The sequence below is a fragment of the Anneissia japonica genome, unplaced genomic scaffold, assembly GCF_011630105.1.
Source record: "Anneissia japonica isolate Jap-2015-1 unplaced genomic scaffold, ASM1163010v1 scaffold288030_len866700_cov218, whole genome shotgun sequence".
Classification (NCBI taxonomy): Eukaryota; Metazoa; Echinodermata; class Crinoidea; order Comatulida; family Comatulidae; genus Anneissia; species Anneissia japonica.
In genome coordinates this window covers 245532-273331 of record NW_022728334.1, presented here as the reverse complement: position 1 = coordinate 273331, position 27800 = coordinate 245532, and the positions used below count along the sequence as shown (strand labels likewise).

At 30.3% G+C, this 27800-nt stretch overlaps 1 protein-coding gene across 3 annotated transcripts in view; it reads left to right on the top strand.

Moving 5' to 3' along the window:
- The window catches only part of LOC117114105 (prolyl endopeptidase FAP-like), a 68045-nt gene that overhangs the window by 11780 nt on the left and 28465 nt on the right, over positions 1–27800 (top strand). Inside the window, exons 1-3 of one of the 3 annotated variants that reach the window (XM_033257652.1) lie at positions 3170–3218; positions 8384–8498; positions 27491–27598. In XM_033257652.1, the coding sequence (XP_033113543.1) occupies positions 3171–3218; positions 8384–8498; positions 27491–27598 (271 nt within the window). In that variant the 5' untranslated portion in view covers position 3170. Of the gene's footprint in view, positions 1–3169; positions 3219–8383; positions 8499–27490; positions 27599–27800 lie in introns of those variants that run through there. The other 2 variants (XM_033257651.1, XM_033257650.1) reach the window with 2 other exon arrangements.

The window sequence follows — 27800 nt, the reverse complement described above, 5'->3', positions numbered from 1 at the left end:
ATAGCAAACATTAACAAATCAATTAAAATGTGTTAAAAAATGATATTAACTTATTTTCTACATGCAGTAATAGCAATAATAATTTTAACATACTTAAAACGATTTTACAAAGTGTTTCACGGTATTATCAGAAAAACGACAAAGACTGATCGAGGTGAGGAGTAAAAGTGGTATTTATCTGTCTTTAAGTGGAATTATGAAAAATTTCTTGAGGTTCATTTATTTATTTATCAAAATTCTTATTCAATAGTGGGAAACCCGTCCTGTACAGAATGGAACTTAAACTACTTAAAACTACAGTAAGAAATATACAATTTATAAGATTAAAACAATTATTAAATTAAACAATCTTATAAATTTTATTAGGTAAAACTTTTAAAACTATCAAAATAATTCCATAGTATTGTCTTTATCAACACATATTAAGACCACAAATACGGGACAAAAACCATTTTGAGTAACAAAGACAATAAATCTCAATGAAACCCAGAATTCATACACTTATATAAGTGGATGGTATAGCAATGTAGCAAGTCATGTGATAAGTAGAATTGTCTAGGTTTGCTTATGGAACTTAGAACACACATTGCAATTCGCTGGAGAACGTAATGAGATGGAGGCATGAGACAGTCAGTAGATAGTGTTGCGTCACCAGGTGCTCACAGGGGAGTACTGATGGATTCATCAGCCGATGGTGCAATGTATGCCCAGCTTAAGTAGTATTCCTCCATGAGAAGATGATTGAAGACATTGACCAAGCTAATGCAGTAGGTGAAATAATCCCGTGAAGATAAGATGGGACAAGTTAATGAAAATTTGAAAGTTGTAGAACTTCGTATGTGAAATAGACATACTGAGAAGCTAGTGGATTTGTTGGAGAGAGATGTATGGTGACATGATTAAATCTAGGAGCTTGGAAATGAAGACAATGACCAAGCTAATAGGTGAAATAAACCCCTGACGATAAGACGGTACCAATTTATAAAAATTTGAAAGTAGTTTGAACTTCATATTAGAAATAGACATACTGAGGAGTCAGTTAATTTTGTTTCAGAGAGATGTGGGACATGTTTAAATGTAGTTGGAGCTTGGTAAATAATTGTAGCAGACATTTTCTCAATAATGTAGACATTAAAAGTCTTTTGATGAAGAGTTGTATAGAAGTAAATTAGCATATTATCAAGCCGTGAAATGATGAGGGATCTGATAACATTGTGGCAAGTACATTCATCAATATATATGCGGATGTGCGAGACATTTCAGGTGATAATTTACAGATTGAGAAATTGATACAACATGAGCTGACAATTACAGATCGCACATGAACAGTGCCATTTGAAAAGCAAGTGGAAAACTCATGACATGTTAACTTAAATCTAATACTCCTTTCATTCATTTTTCATCTGTTTTCTCCTCTTTATCACAATCACATTATGATTGATAACGCATGAATAAGCGATAAGCTCTCTGAATTGCCTTTCATGATTGCTATCCTCCAACCCTTCAAACTGTTGATGCTTAATATAAACACGTGTCCATCATTTATCTCAAACAATCAGTTCATTAATCCACATTTGTTTACACAATTTCCATAGTATACCCATGACACATGATTTAATACATGTTCTTTAAAAAAAAATAGGTTTGGGAATTATTCTGGGGGGGGGGAAGTGGATATAATCTGAGCCATTAATATGAGATTGGCTATAACTTGAGCAGTAACTTCTTTATGATGTACATTAGTTGAAAATATCAGCTTTGAAAAGGCCAACACAAAGGTCTTTCTTTGGGATGAAAATTATTTTTTATTCTTTTTTCAACTACGGCCTTAAAAAGGTTTTCCATTTAGATATCAGATTCTAAAATTTAAATTAGAATTTAGTGATTGGAAATAGCAATGCATCGACTGATTAAAGTTGAGATAATTTCCAACATTTTTGCAAAGGAGTTTCCTCAGAAGAATTTACCTGTATGAATTTTAATAAGAAACACTGATGTATGCCATAATAGAAAGATAATGTCATGAGTCCTATATTAAATTGTTCTAATAACATCTGTAATCATGAAATTAATACCGCCAAAATACTCAATCGGAATGATAGTGGTGTTGATATCGCATACCTGAATTAATTTAGAGAATTCTGATGTAAATATACATTTATGGAAATAGTGTTATAGCACTTGACATGCTATTATGCATATGTATTCCTACTGAAGTGTTTTATTTCTTTTGAATTAGAGTTGGAAAAACAAAAATATTATTTAATCTGTTATTTAATGGTCACACATATGCTATGGCACTTTTCTTAAGGATAAAAAGCTCCCAGAATAAACAAAAAAAAACAATAGAGGCACTATCTTTATTAGCAAAAACCTATCTGGGATACACTGTCAAGTCTTAAGAACATGCTGTTTTATTTTTAAATAGTTGTATTTAGATGACGTTTATGACATTATTTTAAAATGGTTTATTATCCTCTCAAATTTTAAGTTTGACCGTTTTCAATGTTTTACGTCAGCATATATTCACTCTACACAGAGACGGCATTATACAACAGCCAGCACATTTTGTCTCACTGAATTTTCTCAAAAATCATTAATATCAGTTATTTATAGTACCATTGCTGTTATTGTGTATACTGCATTTGAATTGAATATGCCTCATAAACGTGTTTCAAGAATAAATTACTGTACAAGATGGGAATTTTTGTAGGACAAAATTTCACAATAATAACATATTGTATTAAAACCAGGGAACAGTGAAATTTCACTGTTGAAACACTCTATATAAAATATATGCATGACCTTCATATAATGTTTGGTGGCCTTATAAACTATTAATGCTGCAAACGTTGGCATTAAAGTTGTCTGATGTTGTAAAGGTATCTGTTTTTTCTGCAATGTATATAACTGGCATAGGCTTGCCTGCTTATCATTTGCCAGATTTTTCTGTTTAAGATCCTAAAAAGATTGTAAGAAAGGAAATGCATTTTCTTTTCAATAAGCTGTTTTTGTCTAACAAAAAGTTGTTCAATTTTTGTCAAATTGACAGATGATAGAAGAAACTATACTAGTATCGTAACTAATTTGTATGCAAAAATAATCGCTTTTACTTGTACAGCTTTACATTTTTTAAATTTTTTATTGTAGGTCTACTCGATTCTGGGAGAATGAACATATTCAATACTATATTTTTATATAGATCCTTAAAATTGATGGTATGCCATTTAAGTGTTTCCTATTAATAATTGTGAAAAACTTTTACAATTTTTTCTTCTCTGTGTTTTACTTGGAAGTTGATAACCTATATGATTTTTACATGAACAAAAATAATATTTCAATTGAATATTTTAGATGTTTTCCATATAGTATTACTATAGACACTTAAGATTATTTTTCACAATTGATCAATTACAAATATACTAAAATTTAATATTATATAAATAGTTTAACAATTAATTGTTTATGAACACAAGCTACCATTGCTATTATGAAATGTCTGGAAAAAATAATTTTGAAACATCTGTTATATGGTAAAGGAGTGAGTCTTGACCCTACCCAATTCGCATATCAAAGTAAACAGGGAGTGAATGATGTGGTACTATGTTACCTACTTGGTATTGGTGACCACCTTAAGAAACCACAAAAACGGTTGTGAGGTCATTATTCATAGATTTTAGCAGTGCGATTAATACAATAAAACCACATATTATGGTTAATAAAATGATGGAAATGAATGTTAATCTTAAACTTATTTTATGGGTTCATAGTTTTCTCTGGAATCGAGAGAGCAACTGACAAAAGTCGAAAACATTAAATCACGTACACGTATAATTAACACAGGTGCTCCACAGGGGTGCGTGCTGTCCCCGGTTCTATTTACTTTGTATGCAGGTAATTGCAGAAGCTCTTCCCCTAGTTTAAGTATAATTAAATATGCTGACGATATATTGTCATCTGTGGTTTTGTAAAAGGAAATAATGTTTCTGATTATATGAATGATATCAAGAAGTTTGCTACATGGTGTAAGGATTACTTTTTAATTTTAATGTTAAGAAGGTGAAAGAGCTCATATGATTTCAGAAGAAATCCATCTGTTCATGATCCTGTTATAAATGATGAATATGTAGACAGAGTACATGAATATTGCTACCTAGGAGCTAGTTACGGTTGACGACAGATTGACCTGGAAGCACATTGTGCTAAATTGGCCAATAAGCCAACAGTTATATTGTATTTTCTTAGGAAGTTCAATAGTGTTTTTCTTGATAAATCCATTCTGTTGTTATTTTACAAATCAGTTTATCTAGAGTGTGCTAAACCTTTGTTTAATTTTCACTTTCGGAAACTTTAGTAAAGAAAATAAGAGGAATCTTGAGAGGATCAGACGTTCAGCTTAACCGTGCATTGACTGATATAATTAAGATTTAAACCTTATACGAACAAAATGTGCGTAAAAAACTAAATGCCATTTGCCAGATGAATCGCATTCACTCCACAGTCTTTTGTATTCATGCGCTCAGGTCTCAGAATACGGGGCCCCTCGTTCAACCCATAACTCAATTCAACTTTTTAATCAATGTGCAATAAGAACAAGTTAATTTAAGTTATGTTGGCCTCATATTGATTGTATATCTGCTTCCTTTTTCGCCGTATTTCTATTTTTTAAATTTTTTTTATTGTGAAATTTTATAATTATTGTGTTAAATTGAAATGATAATGATTAGACGGCGCTAGTGGCAATAATGAAATGATTAATAATAATGATTCATGGTAGATTTAAGTGTATTTAATTATCAAATTTTTATATGTATATACCTGATGATATTCCTTTTTGATAAAAACAATTTTATATATATTTATTTTTGTAAAGCAATTTGAATTTTGATGTAACTTTACTTTGTGTTTCCTAATTCCTTTTGATAACAATGTGAGATTTATATTTGTTGTGCGATTTAAATCATGATGTAATTATTTGATGTCTTTGTATTTTTACGCCAAATGGACCATGAATTTCCACACACAAGCTAGCATTGCAGTAGACAAATATAATTTTTTTTATCTAATGCACTTGGGCATTCTCATGAAGTTCAAGACATATTTACAGCAAACCACACAGATATTTTGCCCTCCTCTTCACGTAGACTATTAATTTATTATTTGACGAATAATTTCCTCTCGTGCCATCCAATGAAGTTAAGACTGCCGCGACGGGCTCTGTTAAGATCATACTTTATCTACATGTTGTGAACATAACAGATATTTGCCGCTTGTTTCTGATCGTCAAACCCATTAAGTTTATTGTCAATCGTATACCTTGGATTTTAAGAGTGCCCCGTTAAATCCCTTAGCGGCATCCTGATATAAATTGATGGGGTTTCACATTTAGGTACGGTTAATTAATGCACAATTATTCTATTGTCCGTTATGAATTTCCAATTCAGCTATTTACATATTTTTAGACCATCTATGTTTCAGAATCATAAGTTTGTCTCCAGTCTAGTCTGTTGTGTCATTTTATCTGATTTATTAACAAAATAAATCGAAGGTTCTGTTTGCTCTCCTGTATAGCATTACAATACCATATGTTGTCTATGTTCCTTGAATAATTGTATATCAAAATGAATTTCTGAAATCACAATTAAAGTGAATTTCTGAAATCACAATTAAAGGAACTATGAACTAGTCTTAGATTTGTGACACTATGTGATAATCAATTAGAAAACCATGGAACCTTCTCAGTTATTTTTCTTGCCATGATAATAAACTATTGAACTGAATCTCTCCTAGAGAAAAGATCAAGTAACTTACTTTATGCGATTATTTCACCAGTAGTAAACAATCTTTGTGGTATCTCAGTGCTCTTATGGGAAATATGAGCTGACTTATTACATGCTTATGTTTCACCATCGGTAAAATGAGGCATCTTTGTAATAAATAATGTAACTCGCAACTAGGTTCTTACTATTCTTGTTTTAATGGTTCATTCGTGTCAGTAGCTTTAGTATTTCAGGGAAGTGATTTATCAGTTTTTGGGTTTTTTTTGCAGTATTTACAATAAGCCAATGCATAGTTTGAATGGCACATGCCCATATCAAGTTCAATCAACTTATACATACATACACACAACATGGGTTTATGTCGATTAACCTTGGATATTTAAAACTACAAATTGGATTAATGCAAACCAATTTTGTTACCATAGACTACAACCATATGTTTCATCTCATGTAAACAGATGTGTTAATTCGTTGTAAACATTTATCATTGTTGGTTGTTCATTGCCGAGACTTACAATTACAATATTTTAATACATTTCCTTCATCATTTTTCTTGCTTATTAGTGTAGTACGGTACTGACATCAACATTTGACTCCACCCTGCAATTTATGTAAGCCTACATCTTCTGGTCAAGTTAAATTGATTTTCCATTACCTTCATTTTTTTTTTATGGTTGCCTGGATTGGCTGTCCACGGACCATTACGAACCCTACTCCAAGTTATTGAAATAAAAAAGTTACATCACATTGTAAGGACAAAAAAAAAATATACTAGTGTCATACCCTCAGAAATTTTCGGGGGCGGATTTTTTTTTTTTTTTTTTTTTTTTTTTTTGCTGACTTAGGCCTAGCCTAGGCTCTAATGTGTAGGCTTCTTAGGCCTAGAGATTTCAAAAACTGCATTGGTGCCAAGCCAAATTTTTTACAAAGGCTATTACAGACACTAAATTTTACATAAAAGATTTGTTTGTACAATATTTATTTTAATAAGCATTGTGGTTCCGTAGGCAAACTGCTGCAGTGCTAGGCTAGGCCTATGCCAGGTGGGCCGAACCGGTGGGCCTAGCCATACTTACTACTAGTTATTAGGCTAGGCCTAAAACATCTGCCAATTAAAGCGTAGGTCGTAACCTATTATTTTTCTTCATAGTATACTTTATTATTATCATATTTAAAACATTGTTTATTATCTAAAAAGAACCAAATAAAAACATGTACGACTACGATCAAATTGTCCGCAATTTCTGTCAACAAGCACAATGTGTGAGGGAATCTATTTTTTTCTGCAGAAAAAGAAAACACACTTGGTGGTGCACTTCACATCTTGTTTCCTGTGCTGAAGATGAAAAAAACGATCGTTTTTCCTCTATTAATCAGCATTTTTTAGTCGATTTTCAGCACTTTTTAACCAAAAAAAAAAAATGAGAGGCGGCTAGAAAATCCGGGTCTCGCTCGCGGTGACGCTAAACAAGTATATTTTTTTTTTTTGGCCTAATATATACTCCGAGGAATAAATTCAGTATTTGAATTGCTTAACTTTTATATAAAGGTTTTGAGCTTTCCACAGTGATAAAATAATTCACTTCGCCAATTCATGAATATGCATTAATTATGTTAATTTTATATTTTAATCTTGTCATCTTTGCATTTGAAGGATTTTTGTAGTAAAATTTCTGTAAAATCAGCAAAAATGAATTGATTTGATGATTTGTGTTTGCTTCTTTTAAATGTGTTGATTATGTTTATGCTCTATAACATGTTCTAGCTTGTCAGTAGCCATTACATCATTCATCTCCTAGTTACATATCCTTTTAAAATGTATCTAATGCCTAATTAAATCTTACATGTACAATTTTTAATGTTCTTTAGTTAGTCTATCGATGTCCTTTGAATAGGGTGTATGTAGCTGTGAGGTATACAAGGCGCCTGATTCATTATTATGGCGCGATGTCAAGTATGTTGCCTAATGTTTCAAAAGTTGATAACAAAACTGATTGTGAAACCTACATATGAACAAACTTATTTAGAAAAGAATTTAACACCTTTTTTCAATAGGTACATTACATAACTTGCGGTAATATAGAGGTGACACTTTCAGACTAATGTATCAGATGATATATAACTTAAAAATTTGAATGAATACCATATTTACTGTTTTATATTAAGTAGGAATTGTGTTAGGTGATAATTGTATCTTCTCTCTTTCAACTCAGTCAGTGACATTGCTCCTTTTTGTCTTTCTTCTAATGCTCGTCCAACTTGCGCATCCAGCCACAATATACTTTCCAATTATAGTAGAAAACCAATGCTTTATAACAATTATATAGCAGTATTTAATCTTGTGCTAAATATAGCAAATTCTGAGTGTCAAATTGCTGTATCACAGAAATTGAAATGATAAATATATTTGATAGATGAATGAAAATAAAACTGAAATGGAAAGGCGAGAAAGATCTCAGGATCGAAAAAAATATCCGATAAGTACTAGATTTTATCAGGAAAAATATGTCGTCACGGTGATTGCTATTCCATCTTGCTTACATGCAGCTTACAGTACGTGCCTCATATGCGATGACTAAATTTGGTTTTTTTGGTTTTTATAGGAGCTGGTTGGCGGGCATCAGGAACAGAGGAACTGGAAGGGGATCATTATATCTCTGCTTGTGATCATTCTCATTTGCACCATAATCATCATCTGTATCCTCATAGTCACTCCAGGTCAGTAAATTACTCTTTTATTCAGGGGAAAATAGTAGAACTCGATTGAGATACAGTCTCTAATTAATTTTGAAATATTTTAGAAATATTTTATGATAGCTAACTTTTATGTTGCTATGTTTTGCAGAAATATGACCCAAGTAAAGTTTTATGCTACATTTAGACTAAATGAAGGAATTAAATTTGGATGTATTTATTCTATTATTATTATTTTGTAATTATTTTTAAAGTCAAAAATCCAGGCCATTCCATTTATATTTTCCTTTTTGCTAACTTTCTTTTATTTAAATTACATTATATAAAATAAATTTATCAATTAATATGAAGTATATTTACTATATTGTGTGCTAATAAAATTGAAGACAAAAACTACCTTCACACTAGCAATTTTTTTTAACCTGAAAACTAAATGGAAAGAAAAATAAATTGCAATGTTGCTCTTAATAATGAATCTAAGTTTTTTAACAACATTTTTAATTACTTAAGTACTGCAAGATGGTCAAAGTATTTTAATATTCATTTTGTAATTATCTACATTTTTATTAATTTCCCAAAAGTATTTACTTTAATTTCCGATTTTTATTTATCATTTTGCTGATCTGATGATAATCACACTGCAGATGAATTTAGTTTAATTGGATTTGATTGAAGTTTCGTCGACAGGATCAATGTTCATCAGCATTACTAGATGGGATTATAGAAGATGTAGCTGAACCTATTAGTCAACTATAGCATCGTAACATAGTTTTGGATGTTTGCACGGCACCTTTTGGATTCCTTTTAATTACTTGATGATTGATACCTCAAGTCTTCTTAAGAATCTGTGATCATTTTCCCATCAATTATTGGTTGATACAGAGGGCTTAAAGAACTTGTAGAGATTGGAGTATACTTCTCATACTGTACAGTACTTCTTATAGGTTGATAATCGTACTGATGATACTATCTGGTATTTAGCAAAACTGTTCACACCAAAAAAATTTCATATTATTTTTTTTTACTTAAAGGAAATTGTTTAAAAATAAAATACTTCCGATGGTAACACCTGAAAAAAGTAAAACCCTTCATAATTGGAGTAGAGTTATGAATGGTGTGGTATTTATCATTTATGTAAACTACGAAGTCACTTAATTAAACAACAGTAAATTACATAATAAATTAAAAAGTAATATTACTCACAGATATCGTCTCATACATTTTTTCTACAAACAAGTTATTTAACAGCGTACGTGTACGGTGGTGTACCTACGCCTAGGAATACACTCCGGAAGATTTTAAAATGCTAATTTTTATAACTTATGATTTGAAAATGAAGGTAAACTTATGATGTATGGTAAATAGGTTATTTAATATTTGTGCCTTTCCATAATAAAACGGGATGATTCAATATAAGTTACAGAAATAGCAATATTAAAAGGTACTACAAAACTCAGCACTAGAAATACAACAAAATTGCCGATCAAGATTTGTTTGTTTTTTTTTCTCCCTATTGCTCATTGTAAAGGATCAAATACCATCAGAGATTGATACAATTCAATGTAACATTTATTAACTTCCTTTTCCCCAAAAAATATAACTGACAATGATCATTTGTATTATATAATAGTAAGATAAGTAAGATATGCAACAAAAAAGGAAGAAGTGCAAAGACCCAAGAAGATAAGAAAACAAAGATTTTTCACTCAAATAGATAAATAGCCAAATTTAGAAGGCTTTATGTAAAGAATATGTATGATTAATATAGAAATATATTTCTATGCACCTGTTAATAGGAAATATTTTCTCATTTCTAATTTTCAATAGAAATCTATACATTACTTTATACAAAGCATGCGATGTAAATATTGAATTTTATTTGTTGTATTAGCTCAGTACAACAACATTGTACCATCAGAAAATATATTCCAATTTATCACAAAGTGCCTGAATAATTAGGACTCATAAATTTTATAGTGCATCTTTTTATGAATTATTCAAGATTTTATTTTTCAGTCGCACAGAATTACAATATGAAATCATATGACATGAGAATTTTTGGTTGCATTTCTCTGAAATGTTGTTTGATAGAGACTCATATTTTTCTTATTGTGTCTTTGGTCAATTATCTCTTTTCACTCAGTAGTATATAAACTAATAACAATATAATGTGGAAATGTTTAATGTATTAGTCTGCGCTTAATATATTCCTGCCTGATTAGAAACATACCCTAAGGAACAGTGGATTATTGAATACTTGTACTTGTGCTCTTATGTTTAGGTCATGTGACCACAAATACTGATGTTGTGAAGTGCTTTCACTTCCTCAATTACTATGTTACTAGCTCAATTCGGTTGGCATAGTGGTTGCGATTCTGGCCCTTGTAAATCTTGCTGGTAAATCTTTAGGCAAATACATTTTATCCAGGTATACCACGCTACCTGTAAATTGGATAATGTGCAGTAATTTTTAATCTAAGTGAGTAGTCTGTGCAGAAAAATATTCACAAGGGAGCAAAGGAAGTTGAGTATTTATGTGTCAATTATAGATTAAAATGTGGTGCTTTCTTTTCGTCTTCATTCTACTTTTCATTTCTTTTGCTTCATCTCATTCTTTTTGTCTAGTCATGTCTGGGCATATTCTTTTTTTTTCTTGTCTTTCCTTTCTTTTCATCTTGTATTTTCTTTTCTTTTTCTATTAGTTCTTGTAAAAATTTATCTAAAATAGTTGTACTTCGATGACAGTTTGCTCAATAATACCATTTTGAGTGATTGTGATGGAATAGATGAAAGAATCAAGTGAAAAACCAATCTTTTAATAAGGTTACTGTATTCATGATCAATATTGGTTGTTTATTAGGCAAACAGCATTCAATTAGCAGAGACACCAGAGAATCATCTATGCCACCTTCTCATTTTCGCCTCCTCATTCTTGCCTCCTCATCCTCAAGTGATACTAATTAGGTCTTCATGGACACCTGAAGAGGATTCAGGTGTCTACATAATAGAAAATGATTTTGTAGGCTGCTGAGAAATTAATTCATTAAAAACTTATAAAATTAATTCACAAAAAAAGTGATACAAAAAAAAACTTTTGATATCAAATTTAGAAATTGATTGATATAATAAAGTATTTGCATCTGATATTAGATAAGAATAATAATAATTATAATAATATTAGTAATAATTATAATAGAAATAATTATATATTAATGATTATAATAATAATCATAATATTAATAGTATCACTAATAATATTCCAAATTTTATATAGCGCATCGTGCCAGCAAATGCCTCAATGATTGATTTTGATTTCATTTATTTAGTAATATATTTATGACCACTCACTTAATATATTACTTTAAATTATCAATTTTCAATAAATTAAAAATATAGTTTCCAATAATGGATGGCATACAGATATTTTTACAGATAGAAACATACCAATGTCATTATGAAGAAAGGTTTAACTCCTGAATCCTGACGACCTATGGAGCAGAGAGATAGATAAGAACCCAAATTGCTATTGAAAGGAAAATGCTACATCTCTCACTATGGAATAAGGTGAGACACACAAAAACAAGAAAAATAACCAGAGTTAAAGATGTTATGGAGAAGATTATAGAAAAATGAATGGAGGCGACAAGACACCTTTCACGAATAGAAGACAATAGATGAACTAAGAGCTAACAATTTGGCAACCAAGAACCACCGGGAAAAGAAGGAAAGGAAGACAAAAGAAAAGGTGGAGGGATGATATCACCACATGGGAACAACAAACTGGGCAAGAGCGGCAATGGACAGAAATAAATGGAAAATGCTGGGGGAGGGCTTCACACAGCAGTGGGTGAAACAGCTTGATGTGGCAGTATATCTTTAATTCCTCATAGCTACTTCTAGGCTTGATGTTATCCAGAATCCATTTACTTGAGACCTGGTTGGTCCACCGAAATGTCCTCTTTCTACAATGATTGGAAGAAGACATGCCATATCTAGTGTGTCCAGTCCATGTGCTGTTATTTAAATATTCCTTTAATAATGATCTCATCACCAGTCCCTCTAAAAACTCCCACCTTTGTCTTTACAAAGTCTTTACTCCTTGGTCAGAGTATATTCTATGCTCTCCTCTTCTCTAGAGATACATTAAATGCTTCAGTTATTTTAAAACTGCTTTCTTAGTTTTCATGTCTCTCAAGGCATACAGTGCAACACTTCAGATCAGTGACTTTACTAGAACTAAAGTTCACTTGAAGAAAATTGGCATTATAGAACCTTTAGGACATATACTTGCATGTTTAGGAATTGAACCTTCAAAGTATTAGCGCATGATCTATAGATTAATTCTGATCTCTGATGGAGAAGTTTGCTAACAACGTTTAACTTGGAGACTTTTCACTAACCAATAAGATCTATAAAAAGGTTTACAATAAAAGTATCTATAAGCCATTATAATCCTCATTGCATTTTATGGATTTGTCAAAATGCAACTCTGCAAAACTATTGGTGCATTTTCACTTTTCGTCTTAATGCCTGCTGTTTGGGTAATATTTCAGACATATACGCAAGTCCAGAAGAGAAATCTCATTTAGCAGCCGGTGTGACTAATTGGACATCAAATAAGAAATTTGGATAGCCAATAATATACTTGCAGAATGAGTTTAACTGGTGTCCAATTTATCATAATACATATGACATCGCATTCAAGTTCCTTTGCAAAGTTCGTTTCTGGCTTCTATTTGTGGATCTGTGACATTTTAAAGTGAATATATTATATGATCCTATGAAAGTTGAGAATGCCATCATTTAGAACTAGTTATGAGTCATAGTTTTACATCTTTCTAGTCTGAAATTAATACATAATCCCTTCCAATATTCTATCAAAGCTCAAAATATATAGTTGCATCATCATCATCATCATCATGTTCAATCAATATTTCATTTAGTTAATATTCAATATTCTGTTAAATTGAATTGAACTTAATTAAAATTTATGGGTAACTTCAGGACAAAATACATAAATAATTGCAATAGGGGAAAAAACTGTTTTCTTAAAAGTCCCTCAAAATGGGAGGTGCAGTTGTAGCTTGGTGGTCCTGAGTTCAAATCATATCAAGTATTAGAATTTTGTTTAAATTATGAATCTATAGTCAAAACTACTTTCTAATACTCATTTCACACTGATGCTATTTTGCAAATATTAACAACTTGTAAAAAGTTGTAACCAGGTTTGGATGAGTGTGAAAGCAAAATCCTTGTAAACTTTCCGAGATTTCACTGGGGTCCCCTGAGTTATCTCGGAACAAAAACAGACCATCGCGAGGCCTGTTTTTTTCCTGAAATCTTCCGAGTTGTTGTTGCGCATGTGTCATGTCCATATTTTGACCTTTTTGCGGGCTGTGTTTTTTTTTTTTTTGTTTAGTTCGAATGAATGGCGGCAGCGATGGAAAACGTATCAACATATTACTACCATTTGTTAATAGGCCTAGACCTAAAATCAAAAGAAATCTCGCTAAATTTCACATGTCTGATGTAGAAACAATCACGAGGCTTCGTAAAATATGCCGACAGCGAATCATTATGATGCTTGTCGCACTGATTGCCTCTAACAACAATGGTAAGCTACTGGCCGGCGGCCCGACTGCGCCTAGCTAGCCTAGGCCTATCTTTCTCGCCAGCTTGACTACAGCAAGCGAGCTAGGAGTTGAATTTGTTTTACTCTCCGAAGGCTAAGGACCATAGAATATTAAATTATAATCTTGTTAATTCGGTACCAGGCCTAGTTTAGTAGTTGATATGTAATTCGGACAACCTACATCTAGCCTAGGCCTACTAGTACTACTCTAGGCCTAGTCATAATATTCTTCCGAGTTTTCCCGAGATTTCTCATGGTTTGAAAGTGCATGTGTGAAACGAACCAAAAATCTTGGAATATCAAACTTGTTACAACTTGTTAATAGTTGTTAAAAGTTGTAATATTTTCTGCTAGTGTGAAATGGGTATAAGTTTCATTAAAATACTTATTAGCATTGTTTCATCATGGTGTCAATTGTGCTTGATGTTGAAAGTGAGATTACAAAACAAAATCCCTCTTGCAAAATTCATGTTTTACCCATTCTTTATAGTTAGACATTTAATTAACTCTTATTAATGTATTCAGTCGCATGTTCTCCTTCTTAGAATTTATTCCATTCATTAATTTCTGTAAAAATCTGACAAACCTTATTAATGTTAGTTGTGTGGTCCCACATTCTACTGTCAGAAAGCATAAAATTAGTGTTTCTTTAGCTCGAAACATGTCATTTTTTAAGGAATGAAAATAAATCTCTATCACAATATAGTACAAGGCTTATTATCAAAACTAATTTGCATTCCAGACTTTTGCTCTACTTGATTAAATTAAATTGCTTATTTGTATTTTTAAGGAAGTTTCTAGCTTTCAATTAAAAGTAAGATAAGAAAATACATTCTTCCTAATTAACAGATTTGAAAATGAATATTGTTCTTAAACTGTATTCTTTGCAAACCAAATTGTGGGTGATGCTAATACTGTATGACTTGAAAAAAGGGTTATTGAAAAAACACAATGATCAGAACAAAAGAGAAACAGAACTTTGTGGCATATAGAGTCCTGTGTGACTTAAATTATTTACAGGACAATCAAAATGTATTTTTATAAGCACTGTTCTTTGGTTCGCTAGCTGGTTATCATCATATAAATTAAGTAGGCTTACAAATGTTATTGACAATAAAAGCCAATAGACGTATTGCAAAATAACCTAAATTTAGTTGTCTTCTACCATGGGTTATAAATCAGGCATCAGGACTATTCAACCCTTAAAATTTTAACATGTCTTGGGAGTTTTTGTTATAGTTTTGTTTACAGGGTTTAACTTTAGATCTGAGTGGAGTAACCCCTAAATCATAACACGTTTTTGGCTTGTTTGAAGCACACGATGAAGAATTGGACCAAGAAAGTACCCAGTGATCGATTTTTGGCGCTACCAGTATTTATTCTATTTATGGCCTATATATCATCTTGCTTATTTTCAAACCACTCTGTGTACATTACCTAGGGGTTGAATTTTTGTCTTTACTTTATTGAAAATGTATTCATAAAACTTTTATTATGCTTTAAATATTTTTTTTTTTTATTTTTTTTTTCCTCACAGGCCAAATTCAAAATATTACTACAGATATTATATCTGTAAAATTATATTGTTAATATTTTCTTTTTATTTGTATTTTTCTTCAGTCCAGAGTAGCTAATTAGGAACACCTCAGCGTACACAAGCACACCTTAAGTGCTTTCTTTATATATGGATTAAATGTTTTCTTTATTGCTTTTAATTTCAAGGTGGTTAGGGTGTTTCTTAGTAGGCTGCCCTGCTACCCATCTGCCTAAGTTGTTTTTATTAGTGGTTTTCATGTTAACATTTGGAATTCATAAGAATGAAAATCTCAGTGTAATGTTAGTGCATGTACGTCATCGTTTTTCTAGCTTGCATTTATCAGCCTTTTAAGAATGTAAACATGTTGAGTTTTGATCTTACTTATTATACGGACGTGCCATCTGTTAGAGTGATGTGCATCTGTATTCTACTTTAGATACGCAAGCGTTTATTTTTCAGTCATACTTCCAAGTTTGGTGAACTTCATATACTCACAACATTTAATAAATTGTTGATTAATTATTACTTATATCTTCTTTTTCATACAAGATAGCTTTATCTGACTAAGCAATGACTTTAATGACATTGGAATTTGTAGTAAATTAAAAATATTTATAGGTTGCCGAGCAGTGATGTTTTAAGAATGTATCAAAATCTGTGGGGATTATGAAGGTATCAGTTGCCGACAACAATCATGAAAAATGACTTCCATACAAAATTTTGCATTTGAAATTAAACTTTTGAAATTTATCTGATTATCAAATTACCTCAACTGGCCATCTCTGTAATAAAGATATAATAACATACATGGATGTGATATTGGTGCAAGTCTAACTTTGATTTCCATATAGGAACATTGTATTCCCCGGTGTAATGTAGCACTTATCATTTCGATAGCCAGTCTGAATTGGGATTTTCACTGGGTGAAATTTCCGTAGGCTTGAACAATCATTCAGTTGATTATCGACAGTTGTTATCTTTAGTACATTGAGATATATAAGTTTACATATCTCCATGGTACTGTAGGTGGTAAGCCATTGACAGACGTTTTGTGCGTATAAGAACTGCCAGGATATTGAATTTTTGTCAGGTTTTTTTTTTGTGTTACAAATTCCACCAGACATTAAAAGGTATGTGATAGGAACATTCATGGAGATAAATATCTACATATATCTCCATTTACAGTAGGTTTTAAGCCATTGACAGACGTTTTGTGCTTTTAACTGCCGCCAGGATGCTAAATTAAAAATTTTTTTAATTTGTTTTTGTTTTCCGACTTTCACCATACATATCAAACATTGTCAAATGAGACTTCAATTAATTGATCAATGGATGGAATATATATATCCGAAATATAGAAACATACAAAAATTAAAAACAAAAAATTAGAAACAAATGAGTAGTTTAGATTTCCGAAATGAAATCATAACTCTAATGTTAAGATTTCAAAGTTCTTTTTAGTATAATTTGTTCACTGTAGGTTGGTGATATCTCCTGTTCAAGCTATTTAAAAAAAAAACATTTCTGATAAGAAATCAGGAATTAATATGATTTAGAATAATATATAATAAAATCAAATACCAGACCATTTTCTTGCAGTACCTAAGTTTTAAGATAATTTTTACAGTTTCATATTCTTCGTTTTTATTTTCTCAATAACATGCATGCATACTCGGGAAAATGATTGCATGATATTGTATGCATTTTATGATATGGTTATTAAAATTTATTTGATATTTAAATTTGACAGGTAGATGATTGTAAATGGTACATATTTGTTCTGTTGGGGTTGGGGAGTGGAAGCATTCCATTTTAATTGAACAACTTTGGATTAACAACTTTACCAATTTATATTTTCTCAATTTAAATGTGTTTTTTTTTTTCTATTTCCCACAATATTATCTTCATTTTTTCTATGTATTGTTATTTATTTTCAACTAACTGGTTTGTTTTGTTAGGAAATATTACCTTTAGTCACAGTTATGTTATAACAACATAACAAGTACCGTATATTTATTCTTTTAAAACTATTTATTTAGATAATATGGTCCATTATTATGTAAGCATTTTATGTGGTGTCAAAAGGCCTTTTGGTATATTGCAGAAATGTATACATTTTATTCTACTTATAGGACATGTACTGTATGTAAACAATTTATCCTATTAAAAACATTACAAAATGTCAGCGTGTTATGAAAACTAAGTAAATATTGAGATAATATTCTGGATTTCATGATGCATGTATTATCTCTCACATATTTATGTCATCTGCATTATGCTGAAATGCGTACTAGGGCTGCCAGGGTGTCGTAGTAGATGTATCATCATGTTTGCCATTGTATTAAAGATGTCATACTAGTGTGCATGGGGATACAAGTCCAATGTCTAGTTGATATTCACAAACCCTACATTGAGATGAATTTTCCAATCTTGTTCTACAATCGATTAACAAAATGATATGAATTAATTGTTATTAAATTACACCCAATTGTAAATGAAATCGTGTGACTAAATGCAGTACTGCAAACTGCATTATTTCACACCTACTATAAGCCAACCATACAGCTTATGACTCAAGGTAATTTTGAGCATTATATATAACATATCAGGTGATAAAATTGCATTGATGTTGAATACAAGCTGACGTAGACAGCACGTTTGGATGGCATCGAATCTGGGTTTTGTTTTCAGCGGCCTCTTGATTTATGTACAAGATCCGTTCCATCCCTGATATACGTGATTCCATGCTAAGTGTGATTCCATGCTTGATTGAATCTTGCTTATTTCTAGCAAACTTTATAAAGTCAAGTTTTTTTCACATTTCACATGCAGTCATACTAATAAACTATCAAATATTTTTCATCCTCAATTATGATTTGATTTTCTTTTCAGCTTTTATTGTTAATAAATTATACTTTTTTTGTTTAATTTCTTCTCATCTTCTTCCAACATGATATTATATTCTGATTTTGCATTCATCTTTGCTGTATATTTGGTGTAAGTACAATAACATGCTATTTTTACGATTGCTATGTTTTTGAAATTTCGGATTTCGGTATTACCTCTGGTAGTATGTAGGCAACTTATACTTGATGGTTTTTGAGTCAATGACCTCCATGTTAATTGCATTAAATATTACTTGCAATTGATGTTAATTGCAATTGTTTTACATAGAGCTTCTTTTCAAACGTGTTGCCATTTGCTGTTTTCATTCATTGTCATTCATCGTTTGTTTCATTGTCATTATCATCACCACCATTCATGACCGAGGCTCGTTAAATAGTAGCACCTTGGTTTGTCGCATGATCTCAAACCTCATTCTTTCGTCAACATTGCATCCATTTTGAATGTTTAAAAAAGGTGTATCTTGAAATTCTAGTAAAATCCATCTGTTTGACAAGTTTATATAAGAATTGCACATAGACCATGTCTAAATATATAAATAATGAATAGTAAAAACTGTCAGAAACTAAATAATCTTGTTTAAGAATATATATGAGCAAGATACTTAATTTCAATACATTTCTAACAAAAATATTTCCTTTAGTCTTAAACCAATATTTATATATCAATTAGCAAGCATGCAAGCAACCTTAGATTCTACATCTAGGTTATTGGTCATTCACATTCACATTCAACTATTTTTAGGAAAATTAATCATTTTTGGGTAAAATTTCCTTCTTAAAGAGTATTATCATTTTTTTAATTCACGCATGTGGAATTGTTTTTTAAATTAAAAACTGTTATATATATTTATTTTACACTATTCTACATTAATATATTTTTATTCATTTCAATCTTTTTTCAAAATATTTCTTTTAATTAGTAACTATTATTTATATTATTTTACACTCTTCTGCATTATATTTTTATACATTTCATTTTTTTTTTCAAAACATTTCTTCTAAACTCTTATTGCTTGGTGTTGTTTCTTAGTATATATTTTATTATAACATTTATATTTCATTTAATTTTCTACATTTTGTTGTGCTTTTTCAGCTTTCCTACATTTCATTGCTTTCTTTACTAACAAAGTTCTTTAAATTGCATTTATATTTTTATTTCAATTAAAATAATTTTCTGATTCCATTTGCATGTTTTAGGTGAAAAATTTTACAATACCCAAAATAAATTTATGCTAGTTTTTTATTCAAGAAATTATCTCAAAAATTAATTTGATGTATTAAATTTTGCCATTATTATTTAAAAATTACTTAAAATTTACTTGTAATTTTCATATAGTTAAAATGTCCTTAAAATTGCAATTAAAAAAAAAGTACATGTAAAATGTACTTAATGATTTATTAGTATTAAAAATTAGTTTAAGTTTCATTTTGTTAAATTTGCATGTCTTTCTGTTAATACATTTTCTTTGTATAATAAGCTAAATTTTATTATTTCACCTCAATCACCTAAAGTTCTTTATGTTAATTTAATTACTTGATGAATTTGATCACATTCTTCAATGAGGACGAACATAATTTAAAAAATGCTCCCTCGATATTCAAACGCACTTTCTGAATTTATTATTAACTGAAAAGTGGCACCTTAGATTATTAAGAATGAAAAAAAAGCGGTCAAAAAGCACATGAGAATTCTAAGGCACTACATTAACCAAAGTTCAATCGATTGACCCAATTTTTGGAAATATTGATAAATTTAATCTAATTCCAGAGACACTTCATCACCTGTATGGTGCTTGGATGCAAATTGTATTTCTGCGCATACGGCAAGGCTGAGAGAGGTGACCGATGAAAAAAGTAATTTATTAATATTCTTACCAAATGGTTCTTCCAAATGCATGAGAGAAAATATAATGAAGTATTATTGAAAAAAAAGTAAAAAATATTGGTGCGTGCGGTGAAATGTAATTAGTGGCACCATTAGGCCCATGCTTAAGATCACATTTCTAAAGAATTGGATGTGGAGATGCAAACAGTTGCGTACAATAACTGTTTTGTATTTATTTCATTCTAATGAAAAAAAAATTTATGTTTTATTAGATGGCGGGTGAATCAAAATATAGAGTATTACATTTTTAATGATACTTTTTATTTCCCACGGCGGCAGGTGCATTAATGGGCCAAACATAAGTTTTTTTTTAAATTTGAAATACTTAATGATTTAAAGGCAGTGGATTCACAAAACAAGTCTTGCTTAAAATGTCTGCGCTTGCATAACTTTCACTGCAGTGAACTACGAATAATATTCACAATTATCGTATCTTAAAATCATCTATCATAATTTCTTATTCCATACCCTATCGCAAATGAATTCCTATGTAGAAATCCATCATGATTCTGACATGGATATTGTGATAAATAGAATTTGAATGTCCTACTTTCCTAGTCAATGTAACAAATATTCTTTCGGGAACTTGTCTTTCAATTCCTGTGTATTATTTTACCGCTTAATGGTACATTGTTAAGATATATAAACTTATTGTATTGTGTACTAAATATGTATAGTGAGAAAATTAAGAATTAGATTATTATATATTAATTATATATTATTATGTATTAATCTGTACATTTAGGTTGCAATAGAAAAAACTTAAGTAATAGACAGTGCTATAATTATCAATCTTTAATATTTGTAATGTAATTGCAATTTCTTGTTTTGAATATTATCATCAGACCTGACCCAATAGTGCTGTGATGTGTGTCTGTATGCAAAGGGTGTACAAAACTATTGAAAATTTCTTTTTGTGCTCTTTTTTAAAATGTTGTATTTTCTATTGTATCCCAAATTGTTCAACCTCACATTTTTCAACCTGAAATTGTACAACCTCAGCAACTTGTTCTTTTTGTTTTGTTTTTGTTTTTGTTCCTTTCCTTGCACTCCTCAGTTCCTAGGTTTCCAGTTATTAAAATATTTTATGGCATATATACTATACTCGGTTGTAATAATGATGACTGACGATTCCGAATTATGAAAAATGTCTACTGAAAGAAAAGTAAAATCCGAGTCAACATTGATAAATTTAAATTGTGTTTGGATGGACGGTACCATTAACTCCCGTCCCTTTGATATTTTTCCTACAATTTGTCCCACAAAACAACAACTAAACATATGTAAACCCCACAAAACTTTGTTTTCTATCGTAAAGATTTTTTTTATCGGATACAGAAAATAGAAAATTTGTTTATAAAATATTTTGTAATACTGATGGTTCTGACTATTACATAATTTCTGAAAACTTGGATTTAAAAAATACAGGTTTAAATGTCTTATACTGTTCATCCCATATTTTCACTTTTTCCCCTTCACTTCATCTTTATCATTGTATGTATCTATGAGTTGGTATTCCCAATGTTGTCTACTTTGAAGTTTGTTGTTGTAGTGAATTACTTCTATGAGTTGAAGTAGATTATATGTATGAATTTTTTCATCTCTGTTTTGCACATTATATGAATGTTTACGCTGTTATGTGTGACAGATAATCGAGTCTACGACACTCAGAAGTGTAGCAGTGATCAACCTGTGAGTGTCACCGATCGAACGAGCCAGGTTCATGTTCGTCGATCCGGCTTTTATCCACTGATTATATTTCAGTCATTAAGATCTTAGAGCTATTTATGAAACAAGAAAGCTTGGTGAATGAAAGTGATTGCTCAATAAAACAACTGTTGTCTGTCTTTGTGTTGATAAAAGCCATGCATCATGTACGTACAGTTGTAAACACTGTCGCCAGTCTAACCTAGGTTAGTCTATACAGAAGGATTTGGGCTTATTGTGACACCCGAAGCAACATACTCCAAAATGGAGTTATTATTGCACCCAAGAGCGAGACTACTTTTATTGATCCTAAGTGAGGTTGTTATTGCACTCAAAGGGATAATATGCATGCAAGTTTGGGATTAATACTGTTTTGCCTAAACATTGTAAAAATATTTATAGATTTAAACACGCAACATAATGTTATTGTCAAAACCAAGAGAACATGGAAATGCTATCCAAATTATAATAGCACAATGTGATTGGAGAAAAAATTGAACCAGCATTTTCTGTTGATGTGATTTGATATTTTACCAAAATAATTTTTTTTTTTTTTTTAATCTGGCTTATAATAGCATGGTATTTAATAACACTATATTGTACTTGTATCAATTAACAGAATATAAACTAATTTCTTAACCAGAATTTTTTATATAGTGCTACTAAACCTATATGCAAATAACTATACTCATTAAAAGCTTTTCTTGTGTCATATCCTAAAGTATGGAGGGTAAAGGTCAGAATCATTAGCCCTAAGATGATAGCCTATAATATGTGGGATGGATCCAGAGAGGTGCAAAACGTCACCCTAAATTTTATAACATAATTTTTGTGTGTTTTTGTATTGTGAAATTTTTGGCATAAAATAATAAATAAATTTAATCAAATCTGATTCCCTCACTTAGCCGATCCATTCAACTTGGCCAGTATCACGAATTACAAATCACGTCTAAATGTATTAGTTTTTCCATATTTGTTACGAAATGTCACCATATTATTAATGTTATGAGTGTAAGTAGTATTATTTTGTCTTCCAATACAAAATTAGGTTTCAAGTTATATAATTTAGGAATCGGTACTCAAATTTGGTTAAATGGTGCAGAAAGCCATCCGCCATGTAAATTCTTGAGTGGTCAACTTTGCAAAGTTTAATTTAAGCTTGATGGACTTACGAAATTAAAGATTAATGTACTTTACTTAATGAGAATTGAAATATGGCTCTTCCCCTGGACCCTGCTGAGTGCTTTTAGCAGAAGCCCTCACTTTTTCCAGCATTCAGACTACCCTAACCACATATTACAATATTTAAATATATGCTTCAACAATCAAAAGTTATATATAATACATCAGGGTAATATTCAAATATATGCGTCAACAATCAAAATTTATAATACATCAGGGATATAGAAGAACTTGCCAATCTGTAAAAACAACAGATTTGTTAATTCACAATGGTCAAGAAAAATGTGGTGATATATTCACAACATACAGTAAACTAAATCACATGTTTGGATGTGATTTAGTCTGATTTATGTAACATTTTTTGTGCACACAGAAACCAAATTTGAAAATGAAATTGTGAAATTAAATGACTATCCAGAGACAATTATAGTAATAGACAATTAATTTCCAGACATTCTATAAATTAAATTTCTAATACATTAATTATCTTGATAGACCAACAATGCTATTTTTGTGCATTTGCAGAGCTATAAATGTATATGTTGATGGAATCATGGTTAAGGTGCCAGACCTTCATATTTTCCAAGTTAATTGGTTCATTTTAGTCACATATTTGAACAACTCACTGTGACTCTCTAAATTTTATGACATGGTTCGATCGACCTTATATCAATGGTTATTTTTAATTAAATTATGAAGACCATGGTCATTTGTGATATATTTATCTTTTTGTTTTAAAACATTGTCTTCCAAAAGAATAAATTAAATGTTTTCATATTTGTCAAATTTGAAATTTTGACTGGGCCTGTGGGGACCCAAGGCAGAGTGCATAGTGCAGTACCAGTTATTCATGTAATAGATACATTGTCTCTTACCCACCTAACTCTCATGTGCGTGTTATACGAGAAGCTGTAACTGACGCCATCCTGGTTTGAAATAGGGTCTTTGTCACAAGAAATGGAAACATTACCTCTGAGCCAAATATTTAGCTATTTAGTTATTGAGTGTCTCCAAAATTATTGGTTTTCTAGATAACTTGTACAAATTTGTATTTAATCATTGTAAAGGTTAATTTTATATGGTTGTCTTTTTGTACCTACTGTTTCATGTTTTAAATGGCATATAGATGCTATCATCATAAACTATTTCAATATGTAAATAATGTTTATTAAGGAGTATCATGTTCATGCGAACGTGTTGCCATATAAATGGCATATGTTTGTTTAATCTTGCATCACACTCAAATTCTACAAAACTTACCATCAATTTTTTATATTAAATTTAATTATTAATGTGTTTAAAAGGTGTTTATTTATAATTGATGTATGGATTGAAAATGTTTTAGTACTTTACTTAAATTACATGCTTACATCACATTCTAGTCCTTTATAAAGTACATATATTCCATTGTATATTTTATGTGATGTATATATTAATATTTATCATTATATTTAGATTTATAGTTTTCTATATTCACTATTGTTAATTCAGTAATTTATGAGAGAGACTGTCTTGTAAAATGTATAAATCTTTTAATTGAAAATGAAAGAGTTTAATACATTTCTCAGGATTTACAAGAAAGGGGTGCTGACCTTGTAAATCTCCTACTTCTGATTATCATATGGGTTGTTAGACTTACCGTTAAAGCTGTTGGCCCCTGGATATGCCACATAGCATGATCACTTTGCGATTATTGTTGTTTTAATGGAAGATGTTGCGCATGTCCCCACTATTGTCATCGTCAAATCATCTTGTAATCATGTGTGATCTAGCAGGTAGAACACCCATCTGCATGTTTTACTCTCCATGTTTAGTGTGTGGATCATTTAGCATCATTTACAGGGTAAAGAAAAACTAACGCATGCCTTCATCATCATGTTGGGTACTACATTTAGTAGAATTGGCAATAGGAAAGGAAAGAACAAACATTGATTTAAAACTCAATTTTATCCTCTCTTGCAGTCGGACTGTAGTATGATGCTTGCCCTAAAATTTTAAATGCCTGCACTTGTGCATAAAGCCGGGTTTCCATAAAATTGCTAAATGTTTTTGCTGACAGGTTTTGAGTAAGCCTTCCTAATTGTGTCGGGCAGTGTAACAATTGCAATGAAAGCAATGCAGTGACATTGTAGCAATTTTATGGAAACCCAGCTTAACATGTGATTACACTAGGAAAACATTCCTCTTAGTTACACTTTATAATGAGAGCACATTATGCCATCTTGCAATTGGTAAGTGTACAGTTAGATTGGAATATGTGAATAAACAAATGAAGATACAAGCAAGCAATTCTTATTCTTATTCTCTATTGGCAATCCAGACATGGATGGCAGGCAGGGCCAGGTCTCTAAGTAAACTTATTACTATAACATATGTCAGAGAACCACTCTCATCCAGTAATTACAAACAATTATATATCATTAAAATTTAATATAAAACACAAAAATATACATCACGCAAAAAGTAAAGAAAAATAAAATCAGTAAAATAAAAGAGAGAACCAACAAGGCAAAAGAATAAATTATCATTAAAATCATTATCATCATCACAAATTGAGTATTTTCAAGTCCGAATGCATATGTCAAAGGTCAAGGATTATAAACAATGGCGAAGCAAATATTGAATTATAAAATATTAACAATGCAAATGTCTATGGGATTCAGTAGTTAAATATACTACAATACAGTAGATCTTCAATAAGAAATGCTGATAACTTGTTTATATGCCTTGAACTTTGACATTGACATACAATTAAAACTATAAGATGGCTAATATAATGTATTTAATAATAAAGTATAAATGTGCTAGAGCAGTGTAAACTATAATTCTGTGTTTAAAATGATTCCAAGCTCAGGCCGCAATTTATTTTTCATTTTAAATACATTAAATTGAAATGTTTTAAAAATGTATGTTCGTTCTTTCCTATTTTGCCACATAGTTCAAAAGTTACTGACTAAATAATTTCATATTTTTAATTTAGAATTTGTATGTGTAGAAATATGTATGTTATTTAATGTACCTTTTGTATTTAGTTAAATAAGTTACTTACTAAGCATGAATGAATTTATACTTGCATTCTAATAATGAAACATGAATATCCATGTTCTAATACGTGAAGTATTTCAAATGCAGATGTGTTAACCATAAAAAAAGAGTAAGGTTTGGTATATTTCATTAAGGAACTCTTTTTTGAATTAACTTTTGGCTTTTGATGTTTAACAAAGCCTAATTTGTATAATGTTTGTGTCATCTGTTGTATTTGAATATGCTGTTAAATCAAATTAATGACAGTTATTTTTATTATTAAGTAAAAAGTAAACACATCACAATTCAACTTCCGAGAATTTCAATAACATTTTTATTGTTATTATTGGAATAAGATTTATTTTTTACAATAACACATTCCTTTTATAAATACAACAATATGGTGTACCAACTATACCTATGCAGTGTTTAATAACAACTGTGTGCTATTAATTACAGCTGCTAATATGGCTGTTTACTTCATAAACAGAGAAAAGCAATAAACCAACAATGTTTATTATTCTGAATATATTATCATTGAAATTTGGTTTAACATTAATCAATTACAACATCTGTTTAGTTATTACAACATGCAAAAAAGTATGGTTTGTTGATTAACCAATATATAACAAAAGCGATATATAATTATTACAATATCGATTTAAATTAACATACTTTATATTAAAATAATTATTACTGATGTTACTGCAATTATAAGTAGGAATAAACATGATGACTACTTTTATAAATACTACCAACATAATAATGAATAGTTAAGGGTAAATTAAAATGATAAAGTAATGCTATAAATTTTTAAACAATGATTGGTAATATTAATAGTATAATAATCATAATTAATCACAATCATAATAGTGATAAATATAATAAAAATATCAACATGCATTATGGAATAACAAAATGATATCAGATTATATTATACAATAATTTTGTGTATTTTCTTATAAAATATTAGTTACATCAAGTTTTCACGAAGTTTATCCATGGCTAAACTAAATGCCAGTCAACCAAAACTGAAACTTAGTTGACATTCCAAAATGCATCCATATCACATTCAAGCCCCTTGACTACAATAAATTTTAAATGGATGATTAATTGTAATTTAATTTTCTCTCATTTTGACAGGTAAAGATGAGTCTTTTTATGAAAATTACACATTTGATGACATCTTCCGGAATGAAAGCTTTCAGATTAAGAAGTTTAAGTTGTCATGGTTACAAGAAGAGGGTTATGGTAAGGAAAATGTATCAGGAAGAAAATTTAAATAATTAATACATTATTCAAATATTCAAGAGATAAATCTCTTAAACAGATTATGAGGGTGTGGAGTAGGATAGAGGGTGGTTGATTGATGCTGTTTTTGCTAAAATTTATGTAGGATATACTATAAAGTCATTTAGAAATTAAAATTGGCTGCTATTACTAAATGATATTA